The following is a 25,153-nucleotide window of genomic DNA, read 5'->3' as shown; positions in this document are numbered from 1 at the left end:
ATACCAACGTTGGTATCGATACTATCGATATTAGGATCGATCCCCCCCCCCTAATAACTAGTTGTATTAAGTCTCAACCGAGGTGGCCTCATATCATGGCGGCTCCTCTATGTTTACGTCCCAGAATGCACTGCGCAGTGACGTCTGTTGCCAAGCCCTATACAACTGGCCCAAAGAGCTTAGAATGACCAAGTGGGGACATTCAATAGAACTTTCTATTGCAACAGCAGCGCCCAGCAACAGCCCCGCGATTTCGCCATTTTGGGGTGAAAGCGATCGGCCGTCTATTGGATCTTATTGCTGTTGCGATGGCAAGCAGCTGCTTTGTTTTTTATTTATCTAAAAAGAGCATTAAAGTTGAGATACAACCTGAAAGATGGCAATACAACACTTACTATCACAATCATCAGCACGTTTAGTAGTTTATTTTACAGACTGATAATATGCTGTTGATCTATTGGAATTTTCATTCCAAAATGGCCGCCACACTAAATCGCACTAGAGTGTCGCCTCTTGGTGATTCTATGCTCTTTGACTGGCCTCTGCAGGAGCTGAAAGAGGATCACGTGAGCTCTACTGGTGCTCCTATTGGCTGTTGCTCAAGATAGTCGCTCTTTATTTGCATTTGCAAGTTGAAGGATTCTCAACTTTGTCGCATTGCTAGACTCACCAACCTGGTCACCAGCGGTTGCTCTTGCTCACATAGACAGAGGTCACCAGAAGTCGCTCATGCTCCGCTTAAATTAATGTTCTAGATATGCAGTAAACGTACTTGCCATTAGATTAGCACTGGAGATTATACATATTTGAAAAGTCTGCTAAACTAAGCTACTACAGAATGTCTGCAACAAGCATAAATACAACAGACATTAAGTACATTGGTGTCTTGCTGTTTAACTATACATGCCTATAAAGGACAATTTATACATCTGTTAAATGCATGTAGTAGGTCCAGCACAGCCTTTGCACAGTCACACACCCTTTACTGTACCCCGACAAGGAACCTAAAGTGCACCTTTCAAGAAAAATCTGTGATTGGTCAACTTGGTATCGGTGACAAGTATGGCCGAGGCCGTGGGAGTGAAGTGACGTCTCAAGTCTAGTGGAGAAGCTCCAGAAGATTACTATTGTTTTGCACTCATTCTATTATTAAATTTGTTGATTCCTCCCTGATTGAGAGAGAGTTTGAGCTACTTCTACAGTATCATCGCATGCATTTCCATTATAAACTCAAATCATCAGCAAAGAAACTCAACACAGTAAAACTGAAAATCCACTTCCAACTCAACTAGCATTTCCGAGGTGTGATTGCAGAGCAATTCAAACAGAATGCAGAAGTACAAATGCTCAAATGACACCGGCTACATGCAAGATATGCATGGTGGGGTACACAGAAGTATAAATCAAGCTTGAGGCAGAATCCAGTTGTCAAGAAACTACATAAAGGACTGGTTTGAAAAATATGAAATATGAGTATTTAAAATTAGGAGTAAATGAGATGACAATACAGACATTAAATTTGGGGGTGAATTATCCCTTCAAGGGGAAACAAAATTTTTTGCAACAATGTAAGAAGGTCACTAAAATTTGGACTAGCGCAAGATACGTTTGTCAGTACAATAGAGATTTGTAACGGTTATAGGGATGGGATGAAATGTTTACATGATTGTCATCAACGAAATCTCATTCTTTCTTCTCTGTAGCTACAAGGGAGTCTGCATTTGTTCATGCGATTGCCTCAGCTGGAGTAGCATATGCAGTGACCCGTTCATGTGCAGAGGGGAGCTCCACAATGTGCGGCTGTGACTCCCATCATAAAGGCCCGCCGGGAGAGGGATGGAAGTGGGGTGGCTGCAGTGAAGATGCTGAATTTGGGGTTTTGGTGTCTCGAGAGTTTGCAGACGCTCGTGAGAACCGGCCAGATGCTCGGAGTGCCATGAACAGGCACAACAATGAGGCAGGACGGATGGTAAGAGTTTTTAAAAAAATTTATAAAAAAAAAAGATGTTGCTACTCGGTCTCCTTAAATATTTCCCAGCTTAGAACCACAGGATATCATCATTACAGTTTTGAAACTTCATACTGTGTCTGTTGTTTACATGCCCAAGGGTGACATATGTAATGTGAAAAGAGATAAGCTGAGAATACACTCCATATGTGTGCAATCACTTCAGGTGAAGTGTGCAATTTGTGTGATGCACCAAAAAGAAATGCACAATAACAAGTGATTTAAATACTGCATTTGACATTGCTCAGACAAATAGATAGCTTCATCCCAAACTTGAAATATTGCCTGAGCAAAAACATTTTCAGGCCATTTCAGTCAAGCCATTGAGACTGATTGTGATTCCAGGAGAACCACAGAAATTACACACTTCACCTTTAAGCCAGCAGGTTCATGATAATCAAACAATGAACAAAGCTGTACTTGTGCTGCTCCTGGGTGGGTCTTACCCTACAGTTCACAAAGGTGTTAATGCACCGCAGATCTGTCAAATATCTCCTGATCCCTTTTCCGAGAGACTTTCAACTTTAAAACTGGTATTTTCATGAGAAATTACCGGGTAATTACCTCTCTTATCCTTTCATGCCTCTCATAACTTGCATCTGTACTGAATCCATGACAGAAGTGTAAACTCAGTTGGTGGTTTAACGAAAGCAGGGAGGGAAGAATAACACTGGGGTTCGGGGTTTAGCCCGTCACTTCTGCTGTCATGACTCAGAACTGGAGTCTAAAGGTTTACGCAAAAGGTGCTTAAGGGGCAATAGGCGAGACCACACTGCAACAGGCCACTTTTTTCATCAGCCAGAGACCACAGGAGCAGGCAGTAGTACAGTCAGCCCTGTCAGGACCCCAAGCATACTCTATTGTTTCGACGTAGCCTGGGGAACCCGCCAATGGCCCAAAGAGTTCGGGACATGATGTCAGCAGCCTCAACTAGACCCCAGGGACCTACAAACACCTGCCTTCCGCCGCAGCTGGGGAATTCTGCAGCTAAATATAGCGAGTGAATTAAGGCAAACAAACCAAAACAAAGACATATAGTGCCGGTGGCATACTCTATTAAGCGGGACTTCAGAAGAGAATAAGCTGAGAGCTGCTAGGGCCTGTCTGCAGGCTCAGCACCTGAACAACACCTGTGGCCTGATCCTAACATCATGCAGAAGAACTTGCACCGTGTCCAATATCGTACATGGTATAGTCGCTATCATATCTTTTTTACAGCCATTTTACTGCCATTAAAAGGGACATTCTATATATACCTACAGCTGTGTTTAGTAATGAAATACAAATGCTTTGTAATATTGTAGATGTTTTGGGTATCTACACTTTACAGGAGTAATAATTTTTCAGCAGACTTCTTATTTCTTATATTACTCATTAAATTTTAAAAATAGCCTTGTTACTCTTTAATTTCAGCCCATTTTCATCTGGGGTAGGTCTATTCATTAAGATGCATGCATTTTGATTCCTGTCATTCTCATGTCTTTTTGAAAGGTTGAGTAGTGCACAGTAGGCCCCTGCGGCGCAGCCTAAGCTACTGTCTTTAATAGCATTTTTTTCCTTACATTACTTTGAGTTTTATACTTTATAAGTAGTTTTGAAAACAGTATTTTGATACTTGACATGAATAAAAATCTTGAGTTGATACAAAAGACAAGGGTCTTTTTAAACCCTGGTATCTATACTTCTACCGAAGTACTGAATTTAAACACTTTTGACACCATTGTAAGCTTATAACTCAAGTTTTATCAAGTTGTTGTGACTGTCATGTGACACCTAGAGTGTTGAGTCAGTTGTATCACATAGCTGCCATTAACACCTTTACAAAGCCTAACTGGGTGCATTCATAAAGGGATAGATCACCCAAATTGTACATTGCCCCACAATTTAATAACTCAAGTGGTTCTAAACTTTAATAAATTTCTTGTCTTCTGTTTAACACAAATTAAGAGATTCTGATGAATGCTGGAAACCAGCAGCCATTGACAACCACAGTAGAAACAAAATATAGGAAGCCAATGGCTGCTGCTTTCCAACATGCTTCAAAATATCTTCTTTTGTGTTAAACAGAGGAAAGAAACTCAACCATGTTTGGAACAAGTGGAGGGTGAGTAATGAGAAATGAGAAATTGATGAGAAATACATTTTTTAAGTAAATCCAACGGGAAATGGTTGGTCATCCAGTGATATTTTGTTTACAATGCAATGAATACTATGAATTCTGATATAAATATAGTCAGGCAAACCATACTTTTTGGTTTACATACTGTTTTTCAGGCTAATACTATATATAATGTAACTATGGACGAAGGCATATTCAGATGCCAGGCTGGAGTCCAAGTTTACTCCTATGTGAATCCTGGTTTAAAACACACTTTGGAAAGTAAAGGCTGAAAACACAGGCAAAAAAATAAGCATAAAAACAGATGAAACATTCATAAAGCTCTCCTGCTAATGACATTCCACCATACAGTCCAATAACACACCATCTTGTGTTTATTTTAAGTGGCATATTTGATGTAGGCTTGAAGGAGGCAGTTGAAGTTATTTAGATAGCAATATTCCTTAAATGCACTGCATGTAGGATTACACCAAGTGGTCAAACTAGGTATTGCTATAAATATTTTCACCCAGCTCCTCCTCCGACAACTCAACACACATGCAAGTTGCCAGATTGATGGCTCAAACAGGAGAAAGCATGCCTGGTAATCAAACAATGCAGTGTATGCTGCTCAGCTAATGTTTGCGTAAGCAATATTTGCATTATTTGCTAATTAAAAACCACCTCATGTGGTTGCTACTGCCCTACAGAGGTCACTTTTTTGTCTGCGCTCACATACATTGAGGGAGCCATAATGACTCAAATTAAATGCACTGTTTTCCGGAAAGGTATCCAGGGTGGCAAAATATAGTTGGGTAAATTGGGAGTGGACAGAACAAAACAAAGATAGACATTCGGTAAAGGAATGCGCATTTTTAAAGGAGAATAACTCACTGCAGCAGTGTTTTACCAAGCAAGTATGTTCACTTAGCATAAATACAGACATATCATGGTGTTTTCTGCTTTAGAGGAGCCAAAAACTTGCATGCGGCACCTTTACCAATTTTATGATGGTCCTCGATAAATACCAATTCCAATATCTTCTCTTTCCCAGACCATATTGGAGAACATGCACCTGCGCTGTAAGTGCCACGGGCTGTCAGGCAGCTGTGAAGTGAAGACGTGCTGGTGGGCGCAGCCTGACTTCAGACTGTTGGGGGACTACCTGAAAGACAAGTACGACAGCGCCTCTGAGATGGTGGTAGAGAAACACCGGGAGTCCAGAGGCTGGGTGGAAACACTACGAGCCAAATACGCCTTCTTCAAGCATCCCACTGAGCGAGACCTGGTATACTATGAGGGATCTCCCAACTTCTGCGAGCCAAACCCAGAGACGGGTTCATTCGGCACCCGTGATCGTGCCTGCAACGTGTCATCGCATGGTATCGAAGGCTGTGACCTGCTGTGCTGTGGCCGTGGCCATAACACACGGACAGAAAAGCGCAAAGAGAAATGTCACTGCATCTTCCACTGGTGCTGTTACGTCAGCTGCCAGGAGTGTGTGAGGGTCTACGACGTGCATACATGTAAATAAGCACAGCGGGTCCAGAAAGAAAGGGACTAGTGGACATTGAGCAAGAGAATGAGAGACTGAGGAAAAAAAAAAACACATGATAGTGGCACTTCTGTGGTAGAACCGTTTACTAATGTGCCCTTTACGATATACGCACCCCAAAAGATGCCCACTGTGAGCATCTTGGTTACTACTGCCGTTCCTCTCGCTCTTTTTTTGTGGCATGCATTACTTCTGCAAAAGAACGAAATGCCTTGTTATCATTCAGTCTTCTTTATCTGTAACACCATCTCTCTGATCATCTCGCCCTACTGCCCAGGGGCCGAAACAGGATATGTTCACGTACAACCAATGACATTAGGCATGTAGGAAAGAACAAGAGGAGGGGGAGAGGATGACAAAAAAAAAAACTCTCGGTTAACTACTGAAAGCTGGGTCTCAAAATATTGGCCTGCTATACTACTGAATCAAATGCAATTCTTTTGTTTTCCTTCAAGGTTTTCCCAGCCCAAGGACTTGTTGTACCCTACTAGCACATCCTCTATAATAATGGTTTCACTTGTGGAACATATTGCTACTTGCTACATAAAAGGCTATGGTAATTTGCTTTACAGCTTGAAAGGATGCAATCGATAAATTAGCATAGATCGCTATGGGCGGTTTGGATAAGGTTTTTTTCCGCAGAAATATACATGCAAAGTCATTGGTAACTCACCTGGATGAGTGCATGACATGCGTGACACACACTGGGCTCTTGTGCACCCGACCAGTTAAATTTGCACTTACAAAACTACTAATGAATATACTAAGTCTAGAGATTATGATGATTATTTTTAACATATTCTTTTTGGTAAAGCTCCTCGTTTATGACTGTGAAGGCTCCATTTCAACACTTCCCCGATGGTAGGTTTGCATAGAGGAAGGAGAACCAGGAGGAACATAGCTAAGCAAAAAGCAACCCATTCTCGAGAGAAATGCAACCGTTTTATGAGGTGGGAAAAACACTTCCCTGAATCCCAAAATATACTTTGTTTTTTACTCAGCCGGACATTCAGCATTTCAAAGTATATCCTATTGGATAATATGCGCCAATATGAAAAGATCAATCCTTGTCAGGTGTCTGAGATATTTCTCTCCAAAAGTTATGAGCAACAAAAATGTCTTTGTACAAATTCAAAATAGCATTGTGCTAATTTTTGAATCCCATTATTGACCTTATTCTGCAATGCAGAAGTAAGATCTTTTCGGCAATTGTTTTAGAACTTCTGATTCATTTCACTATAGTTAAATAACAAGGGACAATAAGGAAAAGCAGTGAATGATCAAACTACTTGCTCTCTAAACAATTGTGTTTATGACAATACATAAAAATAATATAATAACAAGATGCCAGTTTGCTACACCGATGAGCTTTTTTATGGCTAAAAATCAACAGAAGCAAATGGAATCCAGGTTCCAATAGCTGCACCAGCTGAAACATAAAAAAAATCCGCTTGTTAAGTCGTGATGTATGAAATACTGTTTCCGGGTCCAAGCCATTACTTTGAATTGAGAAAATATTTGTTTATAAGCACTTTTTAGTCATTTCACACATTAAAGTGAGATTTATATAAAATCATGGTGTACCCAACAGTCGCTGGACCAATATTTTAACAATTTATAAAAAATGTATCACTTTCTGGCCATTGGACATACATATATATATATACATATATATATATACATATATATATATATATATATATATATATATATATATATATATATATATATATATATATATATATATATATATAGTGATTTTAAAATTATTACAGTGCTTTGAAAACATTTATTATTGCCATTTGTTGAGTCTCGCCATAGAGTATGACAGTGTTTCTCAACCACGTTCCTGGAGGACCACCAACATTGCATGTTTTGGATGTCTCCTTTGTCTGTCACACCCATTACAGGTCTTTCTGTCTCTGCTAATGAGCTGATGATCTGAATCAGGTGTGTTTGGTTAGGGAGACATGAAAAATGTGCAGGGCTGGTGGTCCCCCGGGAACTTGGTTGAGAAACACTACAGTAGGAAATAGCGCTGTGAAGTCCCACTTAACAAGCGGATAAGGTCAATTCAACATGGCTGTCTACTTTTGTAGCAGTCTTCAGGAATTCGTTTCTGACTGCAAAACAATTGGCCTGTTCAGTGTTGACACCTTCTGGACAAACTAAGCAGCACAAAAACAATTCAAAGCACATGTAGATGTTGTGCATAACTTGTACCAATGGTTCAAAAAAATTAAGCTGTAAACATAGCCTAACGTACGTATAAAAACAAAGTATACTTTTGGCTTAAAGGGTTAGTTCACCCAAAAAATGAAAAATCTGTTATTATTACCTTCATGTCCAATCCCCTGGGACCTTTGTTCAGAACCGTTTAGATGAATTCCAAGAGCTCTCTCATCCTCTATATACAGCAATGTTCCAGAGATGAACAGAGATGAACCAAAAACTTTTTCATAGTATCGTTTTGGTCATAATAAATGCACACCCAGATCTGGGGTCTCATTTATAAACTTTCGAGTAGAAAAAGTAAACATAATGCAGAATAACTTATTTATTTATTAACGGTTGTGGCTGATGTGATGATTTAAAATGGTTCAATTAAGCCAACATTGAAGTGAAATTGAGCTGCGCAACATTCTCCAGACAAGTTTGTTTTTTCACAACTTTTGAAGTGTTCTGCGCACGTTTTTACCACCATTTTGTGCATATGCCATGTTTATAAATTTGAGTTTATAAGTTTTTACAGTTCTTTTGGTGCACAAATGTGTTTGTGGAGCTTCGTTACGATTACAGTTGAACCACTGAAGACCCCTTTTTGGTTCCTTTTCTAGACTTTGAATGTCTAGGGATGCTTTGTCTTGACAGAATCAGCCGGAATTAATCTAAAATATATTCATTTGTGTTCGAAAGGAGAACAAAGGTTTAAGGGAATTTGGTCGACTTGAGGGTAATTTATAAAGGAATTTGCATTTTTGAGTGAACTAACCTTTTGTGTAAGCAAATCGTGTGAAAAAGATTATATGAACATAGGACATAAAACAATTACAAATTGGCATGTAAGTGTTTTGCTGTGTGATAAATGGAAGAAAGACTGGCTTCACAAAGCTGCAACAGACTAGCGGAGGTTTCCATATGACATGTTCTGACAGTCCCGTATGCTTCCCATTAATTACGTTTAACCACGCAGCACTAGTTCACATCCACCCCGATTCCTGAGGAGCCCTCGCTCACATCTCACATCTCCACTCACTTTTCCATTTCTCCTTCCGCTATATCCAAAGTTTTGTACAAAGCCTTTAAAAGTTCATAATTCCCTTTTTATTTTATAATCTGAAAATGTTATGTTTTTATAAATATTATTTATTACACAATGTATATATCTGTATGACTGAACTAAGATTATATATTTGAAGAACAAAACCGTCTCTTGATTTTGCTTTTTAATACAAGTCGTCTCTTGATGTATTATGCAATGTGGGAAACACTTTTCACAACAGATTTCTTTTCTCCATGGTGGCATGAAACTAAAAATACTGCTTGACATTGGCACGCAGCTAAATAAAGGGTTCAGCCTACCTGATGACAATCATCTGAGCTGCATGTCTGCATCTACTCTGTCATTCCAGCGATGACATCATCCGGTAGGTTTGCAGGCCTTATACAGTAGCTCTACTAAATGACAGAGTAAAACATGACACAGTACACGTACACATATATATTACATATATATATAAATATATATATATATATATATTTATATATATATATATATAAATAAATAAATATATATAAATAAATAATAAAAAAAAAAAAAAAATATATATATATATATATATATATATATATATATATATATATATATATATATATATATATATATATATATAGTTTAATTTTATAGAAAACAATAACTAATTACTAAAAAATTATTCTGTCTTTGTCATGATGACAGTACATAATATTATACTATTTTGCAAGATACTGGTATTCAATTATGTTAATTAAGTAACATGTTAGGCAATTAGGGAAGTTAGGTTAACTTATCTTAGCAGTTAAAAAAATATTAAATAAATCGCCCAAACTAAAAGAAATATGACTTTCTTCATAGGAAAATATAATTTAACACACTTTTATTTTTGAAAAAGAACTCTAATTTCACTAGAGGGCTGTTTAAAAGAGTTAAAAATTTTGTCTTCAACTAGAACTTAGCTAAAAAAATAGGACTAGCTGTGATCTCAATATGCTGATTGTTCAATAATGCTGATGTTCTTTTGAGACTGTTTGAAATCGTTCAACCATTTGAGCATTTGCATTGGATACAATATTATCGAACGCATTTGTGACTACCTCTGGAGGTGGCCGAAAGCTGTCAAGCTCAAAACATTCCAGACCCTGTTTAAACCTGTATTTGACATCATCCATGTGTGAATCAATCCACACAAATGTATATTAGGTCTCGTTTTAGGATGCATTTCCATCAATCCATTTAAAAATGAACAATGCTAAATATTAGTGCAAAAAGACTGTGAGCTTGTCCACTTTTATCCACTCTAAGAAATAATCAAAAATGCATTCAAGCAGACAAGACGTCTACTTGTGATATAATCTAATAGCTCCCAACCTGGGGGTCATGACCCCTACTAGGGGTCGTCAAAGATTTATGAGGGGTCACTCTAGTTTCAAGTATAAAATAAACAGATAACATCCCGATGATAAAACTAACTATTGACAGTTAATTTGACCATTTTATTCATCATTAAATCAAATCACTTTTATTGTCACATCAGCAGCAGCATGTGTGCTGTGATGAGTGAAAAGCTTAGTAAAAGTGTATGTAAACCTGAGGTAATTACTTTCCAGAATCTTCCAGAATTTCTGCTTTTCATTTGAAAGTTGAACAGAGTTTATACGCATCTATTGCAAATGTTAAAAAAATATATATACACACACACATATATACACACATATATATATATATATATATATATATATATATATATATATATATATATATATATATATATACACACATACATATATATATATATATATATATATATATATATATATATATATATATATATATATATATATATATATATATATATATATATATATATATATATATATATATATATATATATATATATATATATATAGTGTACATTGTAATACATTTTGGACATGGTAAATCTCTGTGGATAATGTTTATTAGTCTAGCAACTTACAAACCAACCAACCTTATTTAAAATCCCACCATCATTGTTAATGATATTATTTGAATCTTTCTGCAATTGTTGCAATTAATAAAAGGCATTCTTGTCTGCTAGATTATTATGGGTTGAGGAGCCGTTAAAGATTTTGAATGTTAAAACAAGAATCTCTTGAGAAACTGTTTGGGAACCACTGATCTAACCAACCAAAATTCACCAGATTAGCAGGTGTAAACTGCAGCTCTCTAGACTAAAACATCGAAAGTACTTTAACTTGTTCTACTAACCCTTAACTCAGGGACAGTTCTAAAAACCTATTTATGGTGGCTATAGTAACCCTGTCTTTCATTCCTAAAACTATGAACTTTTAAACTATCAAAATATATTTTAAAGAATTAGAATTAGATTTTTTTTTCCAATAAAATAAAAATGATGATCTTGCTTTACACACCTACGCAATCTTAATTATGCTAAATTATCAAAACTTGCATATGTTTATACTTTTTTACAAATATTATAATCACAAACAATCAAATAAAAGTACTGAGATGTGTTTCACTGATTAATTTAGTGAGTTTTTATAAGCGAGTTCTTAACTGATCATTAACTGAAAATTAGATTTAAAAAAACTTAAATTAAATAATATAAATTTGTATATTATATATTTACAATTATATCTTACAGCATTGCATATAAGCATGGGCCGGTATAAGTTTCTGATGGTTTGATAACCTTGGTTAAAAATATCCTGGTTTCACAGTATCACGGTATTGTGATTACTGCTTCAATTCTTTTTAAATGACTGGGTAACAAAACTTTTTCCCTCATTTAACAAAATACATTTCATATTTACTTATATATTATATTTCAAAATACAATATTTTGGAGCAGTAAACATGTCCGGCTAAATAAGTAAAATAAATCACTGTTTTTTTTCAACACCTTTAAAAAAAACATGAAAAAAAAAACATAAACTTTCATATATCTCAGGAACGGAATAACAGAAAAATTTAGCGGTTTTAAAACCTTGACTTTTCCAAACCGCAGTAAACCTTTAAAACCGGTTATCATCCGGTGTCTCATTACATATTAATTATATTCCACTATTTTATAAATGAACAGATTTAATAATAAAATTGAACTGCAGCTAATTAGATTTTGTCAGAAAACATGAAATCCTAGAACTGTGCCTTGTCTTAATCTACTAATACGCCTAAGAGTTAGATAACATGTAGTTAAAAATATACTTATATAGTCAACATATCAAAACATCTAAAAGGAGACGATCAAAATAAATTGTGTCCAAACATAGTTCTCAATCTGAACCAGTGTCTGTGTAATGGTAGCTAACTGAAACATCTTATGTAGCGATCAAAGTTTTGGAAAAAACATCAAATTATCAGAAAGCAAAAACACCAGTCATTTATTGCAATCTTAAAACCGCATTTTAATTGCGCAATGATTTAAGACAATATTTATACTTCAATTATTGCATTCATTCATTTCTTGCCACGAAAACATAATTTATAGCGAGTTATACACCAAATGTGTTACAGTAAGGAAATCTACTCCAAGTACTAAATTTTGACGTGCAAAAAAACATCCAAAACAAACACAAAACTCTGCATGTTGATTTAAAGAGCAAGACATTTAAGTGTGGTTCGATTGCTATTACTTTCATGGTTTGACAGTAAAAGCTATAATGAGCTCATAATATTCTGAGGGGGGAGAAAATATGCCTTTAAGAGACATAACAATGAATTCAAGACTAGTGTGAACTATCTTGGCACTTGGAGCGGCAAGTCAATGGTCACTTTTTTAACAATTGTTAAGGCCATAATGTTACCCATTAAACTGAGACGACAGGCTGTTCATCTAAGACCTTTCCTATGTTCCTGACATGGAATGTCCTGAGTGGGATAAGGAGGACAGATAGTTCCCTTTCTTAAAAAAATAAAATAAAACTAATAAACAAACTGCAACAATACACTGGCATGCAAAGGCACAGGAGTGAGCATTTCAGAATTGTTTTTGGCAGGCACTAACTGTTTCTAAGATAATAAGTCCATCTAAGACAACTAGAAAAACAAGAGGAAAAAGTAGTCAGAGAATTTAGGCATTTCTAAATGTTCTCTGCCCAGTAAAGACAGATTTGGAAGTAAGGCAACAACGACAGGAATGCTTTGTGTCAGTAATTTCCATATAATAAACCTTATTATATGTACATAACATTTAATATGTATAAATGTCCTAATGGGTTCTCATATAAATGCATGTACTATTCAATCTGTGATGTCATCAGACATCTGAGGCACTGTACAAATATAAGAGCTTGTGCACATGTACTGGAGAACTGATGAGCTAGTGTTGAACATGGGCACTGTGGTGTAGATGCCGTGTATACATGCAGTGCTCTATACTTCAGGAAAGTGAAGGATAGCGATAGACTCTGTATGGACGTTTGCTCTTTCTCTCTCTCAGTCTCTCAAGTGCACCCAGTGTTTTCCTGACTCCTTGAACTGCTTCTGGAAAATACATTATAAGAACACAAACAGTAAACCATATATCTTTAATGAATGAAAATTAAAATAACATTAATGGTTAACATAGAGTGCATTTATTTAATACATTACATTTTATCTACATAGCAGGTACTGTAAGTATGTGGCTAAAAATTGTTGGAAATACATATACAGTTGAAGTCAAAATTATTAGCCCCCCTGAATTATTAGACCGCCTGTTTATTTTTTCCCCAATTTCCCCAAAAGGAGAGAAGATTTTTTTCAACACATTTCTAAACATAATAGTTTTTAATAACTCATCTCTAATAACTGATTTCTTTTATCATTGCCATGATGACAGTAAATAATATTTTTCAAGACACTTCTATACAGCTTAAAGTGACATTTAAAGGCTTAACTAGGTTAATTAAGTTAACTAAGCAGGTTAGGGTAATTAGGCAAGCTATTGTATAACAATAGTTTGTTCTGTAGACTATTAAAGAAAATCATAGCTTAAAGGGGCTAATAATTTTTACCTTAAAATGTTTTTTTTTTTTTATTATTCTAGTAGAAATAAAACAAATAAGACTTTCTCCTAAAATATTATCAGACATACTGTGAAATTTTTTTTTTGCTCTGTTAAACATCATTTGGGAAATATAAAAAAAAAAAGAAAAAAAAAAAATCAAAGGGGGGCGAATAATTCTGACTTCAACTGTACATAAACATGGTAGTTAAGTGCAAACATTTTCCAGAAATGATTTTATATGCTCATTTATAAGCCAAGAAATCAATAAAAAGCTCCATTTTGACCATATTTGGCAAGGTCATGAATATTAACGAGCTCAGCTCTGATGCTCCGAAACTTGTGTCAGTGCCATCACTCTCTCTCACACACACACACACACACACACACACACACACACACACACACACACACACACACACACCCAGTGTGATGTACTCTTAAACAAACATGCAAAATAATCATACTCAAGTCAAAAAAATATTTTTAACTAACTGAGTAAATATCAACTGTGGTAAAGAGGTTTAGTTTAGCAAGAAGGAGTGAGTGAGCTATCTTTAAGCCCCTCAATTTTCACAATACAAATTAATCTAAAAAAAAAAAGATTTAAACAGACCTTATGCACCTTAAGGCTGATTTATACTTCTGCGTCATGTGATCGGCATGAACCACAGCACCAGCCTTGCGCGTAGTTGTGCATTTATACTTTTGTGTGCTGTTTGAGGTGCTCTGCAATAACACTCCCGAAACTCTAGCTGGCAGAAGATTTTTATGTTCCTCTGTTTTTCTTGCGGGTATTTTGTTTTTTTCTGACTGCTACCTTAATGTAGAAGTAGCTCAAACTCACTCATTCAGAGGCAGGAACTGGCGGATGTGCAACAACTTTAATCATAAGTTAAACAGCCGTTTACCAAAAGGTAAACAGAAAACAAAAGCCACAAATATGCTTCAAATGTCACATTACACGTGCAGAATACACCAACACTGCTGTGCGATTGTGTTTTTAGTCCTGATAATAGTATAAGAACCTGTAAATTATGCACTGAAGTAGGGAAAGACAAATGAGTAAAAAGTAACTTCATTTCAATCCTACCAAAATAGCCTTGGTTTGAGAGGCTACTCTTCTGCACCCCAGGTCTAAAAAGCCACATGTTTATCAGAGCCAAGCCTGGAGAACAACATAAACCACACGTTAATGAAAAAAAACAATATGATAAAGCAGGAAAAATCCATTTGAAGCCAACCGTAAAATGGACTTACGCTCCTTCTTCCTTCAGCAGTGCCAAGAACTTCTGAACTCTGTATTCCAGGGGCATCTGAAAGAAAAAAGAGAGAAAACAATGATTAAAAAGTGAAAGGGGAACCGAAAAAGACTCTCTTTTTTTGGGTTACACTCCTGTACATTCCTCATCTTCTGGAACGTTCTGAGACATTGAAGAGACAAAAACCTTGTCAGCATGTAAAGCCTGGAGGGTTCAGAGGGGCCCTGAGTGTGTCTGTGAGAAGATGTGAAGGGGCCGCAGCAAACGGGGAAGTGACAAGACTAGTGATAAATCCAGCAGACTAGTGTACCTGTTCACCCTGGACAGCAAGAGTGACTGATCGACTACAAGCCATATTTGCTCCTAATACACTCGCTTGACAGTTTCGTTCAGTGACAGCCAATCAGAATAACTACTGATTTGCTCTAATGAAATGTCTAAGGAGATAAACACTTAAGCTGTTGCTTTTTCTGACTAAAACAAAATATTGATTAAATCTATATGTTAAAGAGATAAGAAAAGTAATATAAGATGTTTGAAAATGAATGTTTAAATGTATACAAATGTATAATAAAGGAGTTTTAATGTATAAGTAAGCTTTTTCTGACAGGTTTAATCTTAATGATAATGAACTAAAATGGTAGAATTGACCAAAAAGTAAAGATATATGAATGCAAATCAATAAAATGAAATAACTAAATATTTTGAATCTAATTTTAGTAAAAATGTAACGTAATGTGTTTTTATATAGCGCGTTTATCGTGTATGGCCATACACGCAAAGCGCTTCATAATCATGAGGGAGGGTCTCTGCACACCCAGCACAGGACAATGGCGCCAATGCGCTCACCACACATCAGCTATAGGTGGAGTGGAGAGACAGTGATACCGCCAATTCAGTGGATGGGGATGATTGTGAGGCCATGGGTAAGGGCCGATGGGTGGAATTTGGCCACGACACAGTGGTTACAAATCGTGTTCTTTACGAGAACTGCCATGGGATTTTAAATGACCATAGAGAGTTAGGACCTCTGTTTCATGTCTCATTCGAAAGACGGCGCTCAATGACAGTATGGTGTCCCCTTCACTTTTACTGGGGCATTAGGTCTCACACAGACCGCAGGTTGAGCGCCCCCTGCTGGACTCACTAACACCACTTCCAACAACAACCAAGTTTTCCCATGTGGTCACCCATCCAGTTACTGACCAACCTCAGGCTTGCTTAGCTTCAGTGAGTTACTGGTCTTGGGCTGCAGCTATATCAAACCACAGCCATATCAAACCACAGCCATATCACTCTTAAAAGATGTATGAATGCGAGTCAATAAATTTAAATAAAACAAAATTTTATCTCATTTTAATCTTGAAATTATCTGTTCAGCGAATCAATACGATAAAAATCAATACAAAACAAATCAATACAATGTGAATCAATACAATAAAATAAAACTAAATAAAACAAAAAGAAGCTCTTTTCTCTGACAGGTCTAATTTAAATGTAGGGATAGATTAAAGAAACGTAAATAATAAAATTACATAAAATTTTATTAATTAATCTTAAATTTAACTGCATTGTAGGAATAGAATAAAAGAATAAAATGTAAATAAATTAATAAATAATAAAATTCCTTCATTCATTCATTTTCTTTTCGGCTTAGTCCCTTTATTCATCAGGAGCCGCCACAGCGGAATGAACCGCCAACTTATCCAGCATATGTTTTTACGCAGGGGATGCCTTTCCAGCTGCAACCCAGCACAAGGAAACACCCATACAATCTCACATTCACACATATACAACAGCCAATTTAGCATATTCAATTCACCTGTGCCAAATGTCTTTGAACTGTGGGGGAAACCAGAGCACCTTGAGGAAACCCATGTGAACACGAGGAGAACATGCAAACCAGCCGGGGCTCAAACCAGCGACCTTCTTGCTGTGAGGCGACAATGCTACCCACTGAGCCAGCGTGTTGCCCAAATAATACAATTATTAAAAAAATATATTTTAATTAATTACATTTTTTGTACTGCTGACTTCCTTATGAAATATACAGAAACAAATAGAACTAAAGGAAATTAATACAAATAATTGTGATTTTCTTATCCTGTAATAACAATAAAATGTTTTTTTTTAATAATTAAGGATTTGCTTTTACTGGCAGTTTAATCTTAATCATGACGTTCAGCGAATCAATACAATAAAATCAATAAAACACAAATCAATGCAATGAGAATCCATACACTGAATTAAAACTAAATAAAAACAAGCTGCTTTCTCTGATAGGTTTAATTTAACTGTAGTGATAGATTAAATACAGTGCTCAGAATATATGTGTACACCCCCCTCAAATCTCTCATTTAAATTAAGATTTTCTATAGGATGCTTTACAATATTATATTGGTGCACATACATTAGTTTAGTCAGTACTAAAGCCAAATATACAATAATGGTTAACAAATTAGTAGCCCAAATTTATATGTTAGAGAAAAATATCAAATAAAAATGTTCAAAAATAGCAAAAAACCAAGAGAAACAAAAAATATATACAATTTTGTTAAAATGTTGTAGTTTGTAATTTTTTTTTCAATATTTTGCTTGAATTTAATTGTATTATATTTCCATTTCTATACATGTTCTGTGACTAAAATATTATTTTAATAAATATATCTGTTTAATAAATCAGCTTTGTCCAAATGCACCTATATATTACCCATATTGACTGAGAAATGGATAAAAACATTCATTTTTTAAAATGGGGTGTACTAATTTATGCTGAGCACTGTACATGAAATATAAATTAATTAATTTTAATAAAATAAGATAATCTAAAAAAAATAAATCAGATAAAATGTTTTGCACCGCTGATTTCCTCATGCTCTAATAAAATATATAAAATAAAGCAAAATAAAACAAAATAAAAATACACACTTCCTTTATGCCGAAATTTAATATTTTAGGAAATCTACAAAAAGTTCATTTTGGGCCTGCTATCTCTGACAGTGCTTGAATTTCTAATTTTCCTTTAGACACAAATGTGCTTCAAGGACAGAAAAAGAAAGCTCTGGAGGAGAGAGAAGGCACCAAGGAGGAAAATGAACTAAGGTCTATGCAATAACTTTGCTTTTCAATTGCCTCGGGCTGCTGGAGAAGTGGAAATTACAGAAAGAATAGAGGCGAAGGGAGGAAAGCGCAGTGCGTCTGTGTGCAGCAAGTCCCGGCAAACTCAGACTCATTCCACATTACTGCATACCACACCAATTACACAAACACCACTGCAACTCCAATTACAGCAGACAACACTAACAAACAGCGATACAGCACACATTCAACTAGACCAGCACTAATCTGCAACTAATGCTCGCAAATAAGGCCAAAAATGAACCCAGGACATTTTCTGAAATGCTGGTTTTCAGCAGAGCCAAAGCTGGCATAATCGAGCACAACAGTGACTGGCCAGTTTCTCAGTGGCCGTATTTTTCCCCATTACTTAATTTCCACAGGGATTTGAGAAATGTCTTCAATAAAGAGGTCTAACCAGAAAGAGGAATCACAACATCACAAACACTAAAGGAAATCAATTTTTGAATGTTTTTTAAATAAATCTTTTACAGAAATGTAAAGAAAATTGATAAAGGAGCAGCGTTTTTCTGATGGGATTAATCGAATCATGAAAATGTCAGACAAAAAAAACAAACATATATATATATATATATATATAAATAATAATTATATATATGAATATATATATATTTTTTTTAACATCACAGTATGGCTGATATATATTTTTTTCTTCTGGAGAAAGACTTATTTGTTTTATTTCAGCTAGAATAAAAGCAGTTTTTCATTTTTTTAAAAATAATTTCAGGTCAAAATTATTAGCCCCTTTAAGCAATTTTTTTCCCGATAGTCTACAGAACAAACATCATTATACAATAACTTGCCTAATTACCCTAACCTGCCTAGTTAACCTAATTAACCTCGTTAACCCTTTAAATGTCACGTTAAGCTGTACAGAAGTGTCTTGAAAAATATCTAGTCAAATATTATGTACTGTCAACATGGCAAAGATAAAATAAATCAGTTATGAGAAATGAGTTATTAAAACTATTATGTTCTATTATGAAAAAATCTTCTCTCTATGTTAAACAGAAAATGGGGAAAAAAATAAACAGGGGGGCTAATAATTCAGGGGGTTTTAATAAATCTGACATCAGTGCAATAAAAAATATACATGTATACAGTTGAAGTAAAAAGTAAATGTATATTGGGGATGGATAAGATGGAAAAGCTTTTGAAGGAAATGATAATACTTGAAATATTATTACAGTGTCATTGTTTTTTACATATATTAAATTAAATTTTTTCCTCTTTATTCCATCTTTTATTCAAATTTTCAGTGTCACGTTTTTTTCAGGGGAAGGCACAGTGGTTCAGTGGTTAGCACTGTCACAGCAAGAAGGTAGTTTGATTTAATTTAACCTAAAGCTAATAAAAATAGCAAAAGTACTAAAATGTCAATTAAAACGCAAAACTAAAATCTAAATGTTTATTAAAAAAGACTCTTTTGTTTGTAATTCAATAGTTTCAATAGTTTTGTTCATTACTATAAATTTGCCAAACTAAGTAACATTATGTTCCATTGATGCATTTCATTTCAATATTGATCTGTAACATAACAGCAATGAGCAGCTACCATTATTGCATGATTTCTGAGAACAGTCAGTTGTTTGGCAGCAAAAGTGAAAGGTTTCAATCAGCTCCAGAAACAGGCCACATCCACCAAATGACATGCAGATGAGGACTATGGGCCTCTGTTTACTTGTGTGTGTCGACAGAGAAGGCACATCTGGAAGGGCCTGTTTTCATTACGATGCCATAAAATGATTACATTTGACAGTGACTCAAACCGCAGATGATTATTGGCAGGAAAGCGGTGACTCAGAGAGGCGTCTAGACAACCTGCTGGGTGAAAAGGTCTTGCTGCGTCTCACCTGCAGTGACATCTCAATCAGCATTTGCAGCTTTTTAATGCCCAGCCACACGCTCTGTCCTTTCACCTGTTTGCCAATAATCGCTCGCTCTTCTTCCTGAAAGCCTCCGAGAAGCTGAAATTCACACAAGAGGAGAAAACATCAGTTACGGTTGCAGAGAGACAATCAAAAACAAAATGACCTAACAATAAAAATCAGCACAACAAAAAAACTAACAGAACTGAGTAAACAATTCCTTTAAAGAAATACTGCACCAAAAAATGACAATTACTCCATAATTTACTCACTCTCAAACCATCCTTTGTATATAATACTTTTTTCTGTCTGACGAACACAGTCGGAGTACACTCAAAGAAAAAAACTCTGCTTGTTCAATCTACTTATTTAAAATGAGCTGAATCAACATAATTCTTGAGGTTTTTTACAACTTAATTGCTTTACGTTTAATCCATTTAAATTTGTAAAAACAATTAAGCTAACTCAATTGAATTGTGTTGGAACAACATGAAGGAATTGTGTGAAACCCAGTATTTTCACAGTGTTATTTTACATTGTAACCTGGCTCGTCCACGCTGTTGGATAGTGGCTTTTATTTTCAAGCTCCCAAAAGCTTCAAATGACCCCATATGTGGTCCAGGGGGTTAACGGATGTCTTATGAAGCGGATTGACGTGTTTTTGTAACAAAATATTTCAACATTTCAAATTATAAACTCAAATCACTGATCTCAGGCAGCAGCAAATTTATGTTACGCACTACTAATGCATACGACGTATGACGCATGATATAAGGTGTAGTCACACGTACACAACATTGTAAGAGTAATATTCTGTATAACGTTATACCGTAATGACCAACCAGCTAGGTTTCTAGTTCGTTGATGTATTTTGTGGTAAACAAACTGTGTGGTAATTGGTTCCTAAGCTTCTATTCCTGTAGCTTTGAATTGAATTTGAATTGAATTTTATGACAGATTTTAGACAAACTGTACAAAAATACAAGTATCCCATACATTTTGAAATAAAACAGTCTAGGATAAAAACACAATAAAGCCCTGGGCTTGATTCCATTGTGGTCCTCGCTGTAAAAAAAATGTATGGCTGCAAAATACAGTTACATAAGACAAACGGTACCTCAACATTTTAAAATCACAATACAATGACATACAAAAAAACATCATCATCCACCATGCAAACTAACTATCCCATACCTGCCAACATTGGGATGTGATAAAATTCTTTTATCCCACCATAATAAGGTGGGCATATCCCCCACCACTTAAAAAAATACCCAAATTACTAAATATGTTCATTTGGAGCCGTTTCATTGTAAATAAACAGTTAAATGGTCAGTGATATATTTTATTATTATTATTTACGAAATAAAAATTAAATAGTATACATTAGCAGCAAATATTATTAGCAAAAAAGTTAATAGCTATTATAATGAAACAGAATCAAGCCATCAAATCTCATTAGCCGTTTCTTCACTGTATAACTTACACATTCTGATTAAAGAGCAACGAATGAATCTTATTTATTTCGATTTTTTTTATTTTCATTACATTAAATAACAGGTGTCACTTTAAAAATGCACAGATCTAACGTTATAATGAAAGCTTTCGATTGCTTTCCTAACTTTTTATGCTCATTTAGGACAAAATTAGTTGTGTTTGAAAATACCCACCAAGATCGACATCTTTAGATATTATTATTATTAAATATGTGTATATGTCTGTTCAAACACACACCCAAAACCCAGACTTTCACTCCTCTTCAAATCACGTGTACAGAACCCATTTGGAAACAGCATCTATTTATCACTATGGAGCGCGTCAGCTGACAGTCATGCACTGCTATATGACTGTTTTGAGGATTGCATATGAAGAGGAGACGGCACCTGTAATGAAAAGGAAATGGAATCCTGCGTTTTTTATATTTATTTCAAAGTGTTTTCATGCTTAAACAAAGCGAAAGCACAGAATAGATTCACATTTAAAAGCAAGGGGCGGCCCCTGGTGGTTCGGCGGTATGGGTTGCGTATAGGGAGGATTGGCTCTTTAATGTTTATTTGCCACACTTCAGTGAATAACTGAAAATACGGGAGAAATATGGGAAAATACTTTTACGGGATGATAGCGGGATAGAACTGTAAAATACGGGAGAATCCTGGGAAAAACGAGAGGGTCGACAGGTATGAACTATCCTCATCAAACAACCATCTTCTGAGTCTTTTATTTCCTTTATTGAACTTGGTAATTTGTTAAATAAACAAATATTAAAATCCCAACCTCTAGTACTATATGAATGCTGTTGCCTCACCAATTGAAAATAGTTCACCTAATAACTAGGAACCACATTATTAAACATTTTTTAAAAGCACACTCTTTTATTAACAGTTAACATACCTAATTCTTAAAAAAAAACTGTGCAAATGATGAATTTTTTAAATTATTTGTACTAATTTATTTTGTGCCTTTTGCAATTTTTCCTTCATACTCTAAGCAGCTACTATACCAAAATGAGGTAGCGTAATCAAAATGGGGGTGAATCATAGATCCTGCCAATAATTTTAAAGAATGAACATCCAACAGACCAGCTTGCCTTGCTAAGAACCTAATTTTTTCACATATCCTAGTAAAAACCTTTGTTGTAGCATTTCCTAATAATTTATTATCAATTAAATGTCCCAAATAATTTACCTTTTTTGACTCAATGATCAAATAAATAATCCTAACCACAAACAAGTCATCTTTCTTTAATTTCACTCTTGAAGCAAATAAAATCGCTTCTGTTTTACCTATGTGAAAAGAAATTTTAATATACGAAGCCCAGTTGTACCCATTTTTTTTAACTGTGAACCAGGGCCCTTTTGTCTTAATGAAACACTAAAATAACATCATCAGCATGAAGATATAGGTCCTCTGAACATGCTACTTTTAAATCATTGATATATATATATATAAAAGAAAAATAATCACTATGGGCCGGGACAAACCAAGTCAACACCAAACAACTAGCACCAACAAAACCCAATTGAGTTGTCGTCTCTTGTCCCCACACCAAACGGACGAAAGCCGACTGAAAGAAGAGCCACCTTCTGCACCTGCATAAGACATATCTTTCCACTCCGAGAGGAGCAGAAATGCTTTCCCATTCCACAAAGGTAAAACAAACTTCCGACACATACAGACAAAACGTAAACAAAGCAGCATTTAGTACCATTATCACAGTAATTGTACCTCACCCTGGAGGAATTCACTCCTGCAAATACATCTGATTATCTAATAGTTCATATTCACTCTGATTCATTGTTGAATTACCAATCAGAAAACTCTCTTCGGCCGACAGCCCAATGATGATTCTACAAGCTGAATCAGGCCAACAAGCTCTGAGGTTAACCCGACAAGAGGCAACGCATTGAACACACCAAACCAACTAGCCTGACTAATGGACCGACGAACCCCAACAGCTGACCATCGGGCCTAACAATATGTCTCAGGTCTTACGTCAAATGTCGCATACATGATTTAAGTTTACAATCAAAAACTATAAATATTATATATTATAATATGATCTCCCTCATCGGACATTCGTTACCCTCCTGTCACCAAATAGATTAGTTTTACAATTTTCTATGTGCTTTTGGAAGCTTTGGAAGTCAACATCCAACACCATTATACAGCATGAAAAATTCAAAACTACTTTGGCAGAGTTCATCTGTCAGAAAAAGGCGTACACACAGAAGATGACTTGAGGGTGAGTAAAGTATGGGGTAATTTTCATTTTTGAGTGAATGTCATTTAAGGATGACCTTCTTAAAGGATTAGTTGACTTCCATAACAAACATTTCCTGATAGTTTTCTCACTCTCTTGTCATCCAAGATGCTCATTTCTTTCTTTCTTTAGTCCCAAATAGTTTGAGGTTTTAAAGGAAAACATTTCAGGAAAACATTTCAAGATAATGCTTGCATCCCAAATACTGTTAGATTAAAACTAGATTTAGTGGTTACAAAGTATACATATTTACACATCAAAGTCCAGAATCTGGAATATAAAATCATGCATATTTCATCATAAAATCTTTTGACAGAAGAAACAAAGACATGAATATTGGATGACACATAGGTGACTACAATATATGAATTTTTTAATTCTGGAAGTGAACTAATCCTTTAAGGGCACAGTTCACAAAAAAAATAAATAAATAAATAAAAATCTGTCATCGTTTGGTCTCCTTCCACTTGTTTCAAACCTGTAAGACTTTTTTTTACTGTTCAACACAAAATATATTTTGTTTTCTTAAGGATTTTTTTTTGTCATGAAAACATATATACAGAAGGAGAAAAATAATTTAATTTGAAGGCAAATCTGATAAAAACATATAATTATGTGCCGTTTATATAAAGAAACAGAAAATCTGGATAGCTTGTCATGTAGTATTTTAATACCACAGTATCTCCTCCCAATAATAGGTAGTTTTTTTGTAGGGGAAGGTGATTTAACAATAAAGGTAAAAGGTGAATATATATATATATATATATATATATATATATATATATATATATATATATATATATATACATACACACACAGTTGAAGTCTGAATTATTAGCCCCCCAGTTTATTTTTTTTTCCCCAATTTCTGTTTAACGGAGAGAAACATAATAGTTTTAATAACTCATTTCTAATAACTGATTTCTTTTATCTTTGCCATGATGACAGTAAATAATATTTGACTTATATTAGATATTTTTCAAGACACTTCTATACAGCTTAAAGTGACATTTAAAGGCTTAACTAAGTTAATTAGGTTAACTAGGCAGGTTAGGGTAATAAGGCAAGTTATTGTATAATAATGGTTTGTTCTGTAGACTATCGGGAAAAAAATTGGGCTTAAAGGGGCTAATAATATTTATAATGTTTTTAAACAATTACAACTGCTTTTATTCTAGCCGAAATAAAACAAATAAGACTTTCTCCAGAAGAAAAATT

The 25,153-nt window shown here is 35.1% G+C and overlaps 2 protein-coding genes across 4 annotated transcripts in view; one reads left to right on the top strand and one right to left on the bottom strand.

The window, feature by feature from the left end:
- wnt3 (wingless-type MMTV integration site family, member 3) overlaps positions 1-7,304 on the top strand; it is a 58,257-nt gene extending 50,953 nt beyond the window's left edge. Inside the window, exons 3-4 of the mRNA XM_056469900.1 lie at positions 1,704-1,969; positions 5,161-7,304. Coding sequence (XP_056325875.1) covers positions 1,704-1,969; positions 5,161-5,640 — 746 coding nt within the window. The 3' untranslated portion in view covers positions 5,641-7,304. The remainder of the gene's footprint in view (positions 1-1,703; positions 1,970-5,160) is intronic.
- Positions 7,305-12,276: 4,972 nt separating this feature from the next.
- nsfb (N-ethylmaleimide-sensitive factor b) overlaps positions 12,277-25,153 on the bottom strand; it is a 51,863-nt gene continuing 38,986 nt past the window's right edge. For 2 of the 3 annotated variants that reach the window (XM_056469468.1, XM_056469470.1), the window contains 4 exons: positions 20,161-20,274; positions 15,168-15,223; positions 15,001-15,075; positions 12,277-13,405 (listed from right to left, as the gene is read on the bottom strand). In XM_056469468.1, coding sequence (XP_056325443.1) covers positions 15,045-15,075; positions 15,168-15,223; positions 20,161-20,274 — 201 coding nt within the window. In that variant the 3' untranslated portion in view covers positions 12,277-13,405; positions 15,001-15,044. The remainder of the gene's footprint in view (positions 13,406-15,000; positions 15,076-15,167; positions 15,224-20,160; positions 20,275-25,153) is intronic. The other variant, XM_056469469.1, reaches the window with a different exon arrangement.

The sequence above is a fragment of the Danio aesculapii genome, chromosome 12 (assembly GCF_903798145.1).
Source record: "Danio aesculapii chromosome 12, fDanAes4.1, whole genome shotgun sequence".
Classification (NCBI taxonomy): Eukaryota; Metazoa; Chordata; class Actinopteri; order Cypriniformes; family Danionidae; genus Danio; species Danio aesculapii.
This window is presented reverse-complemented; position numbering and strand designations above follow the sequence as displayed.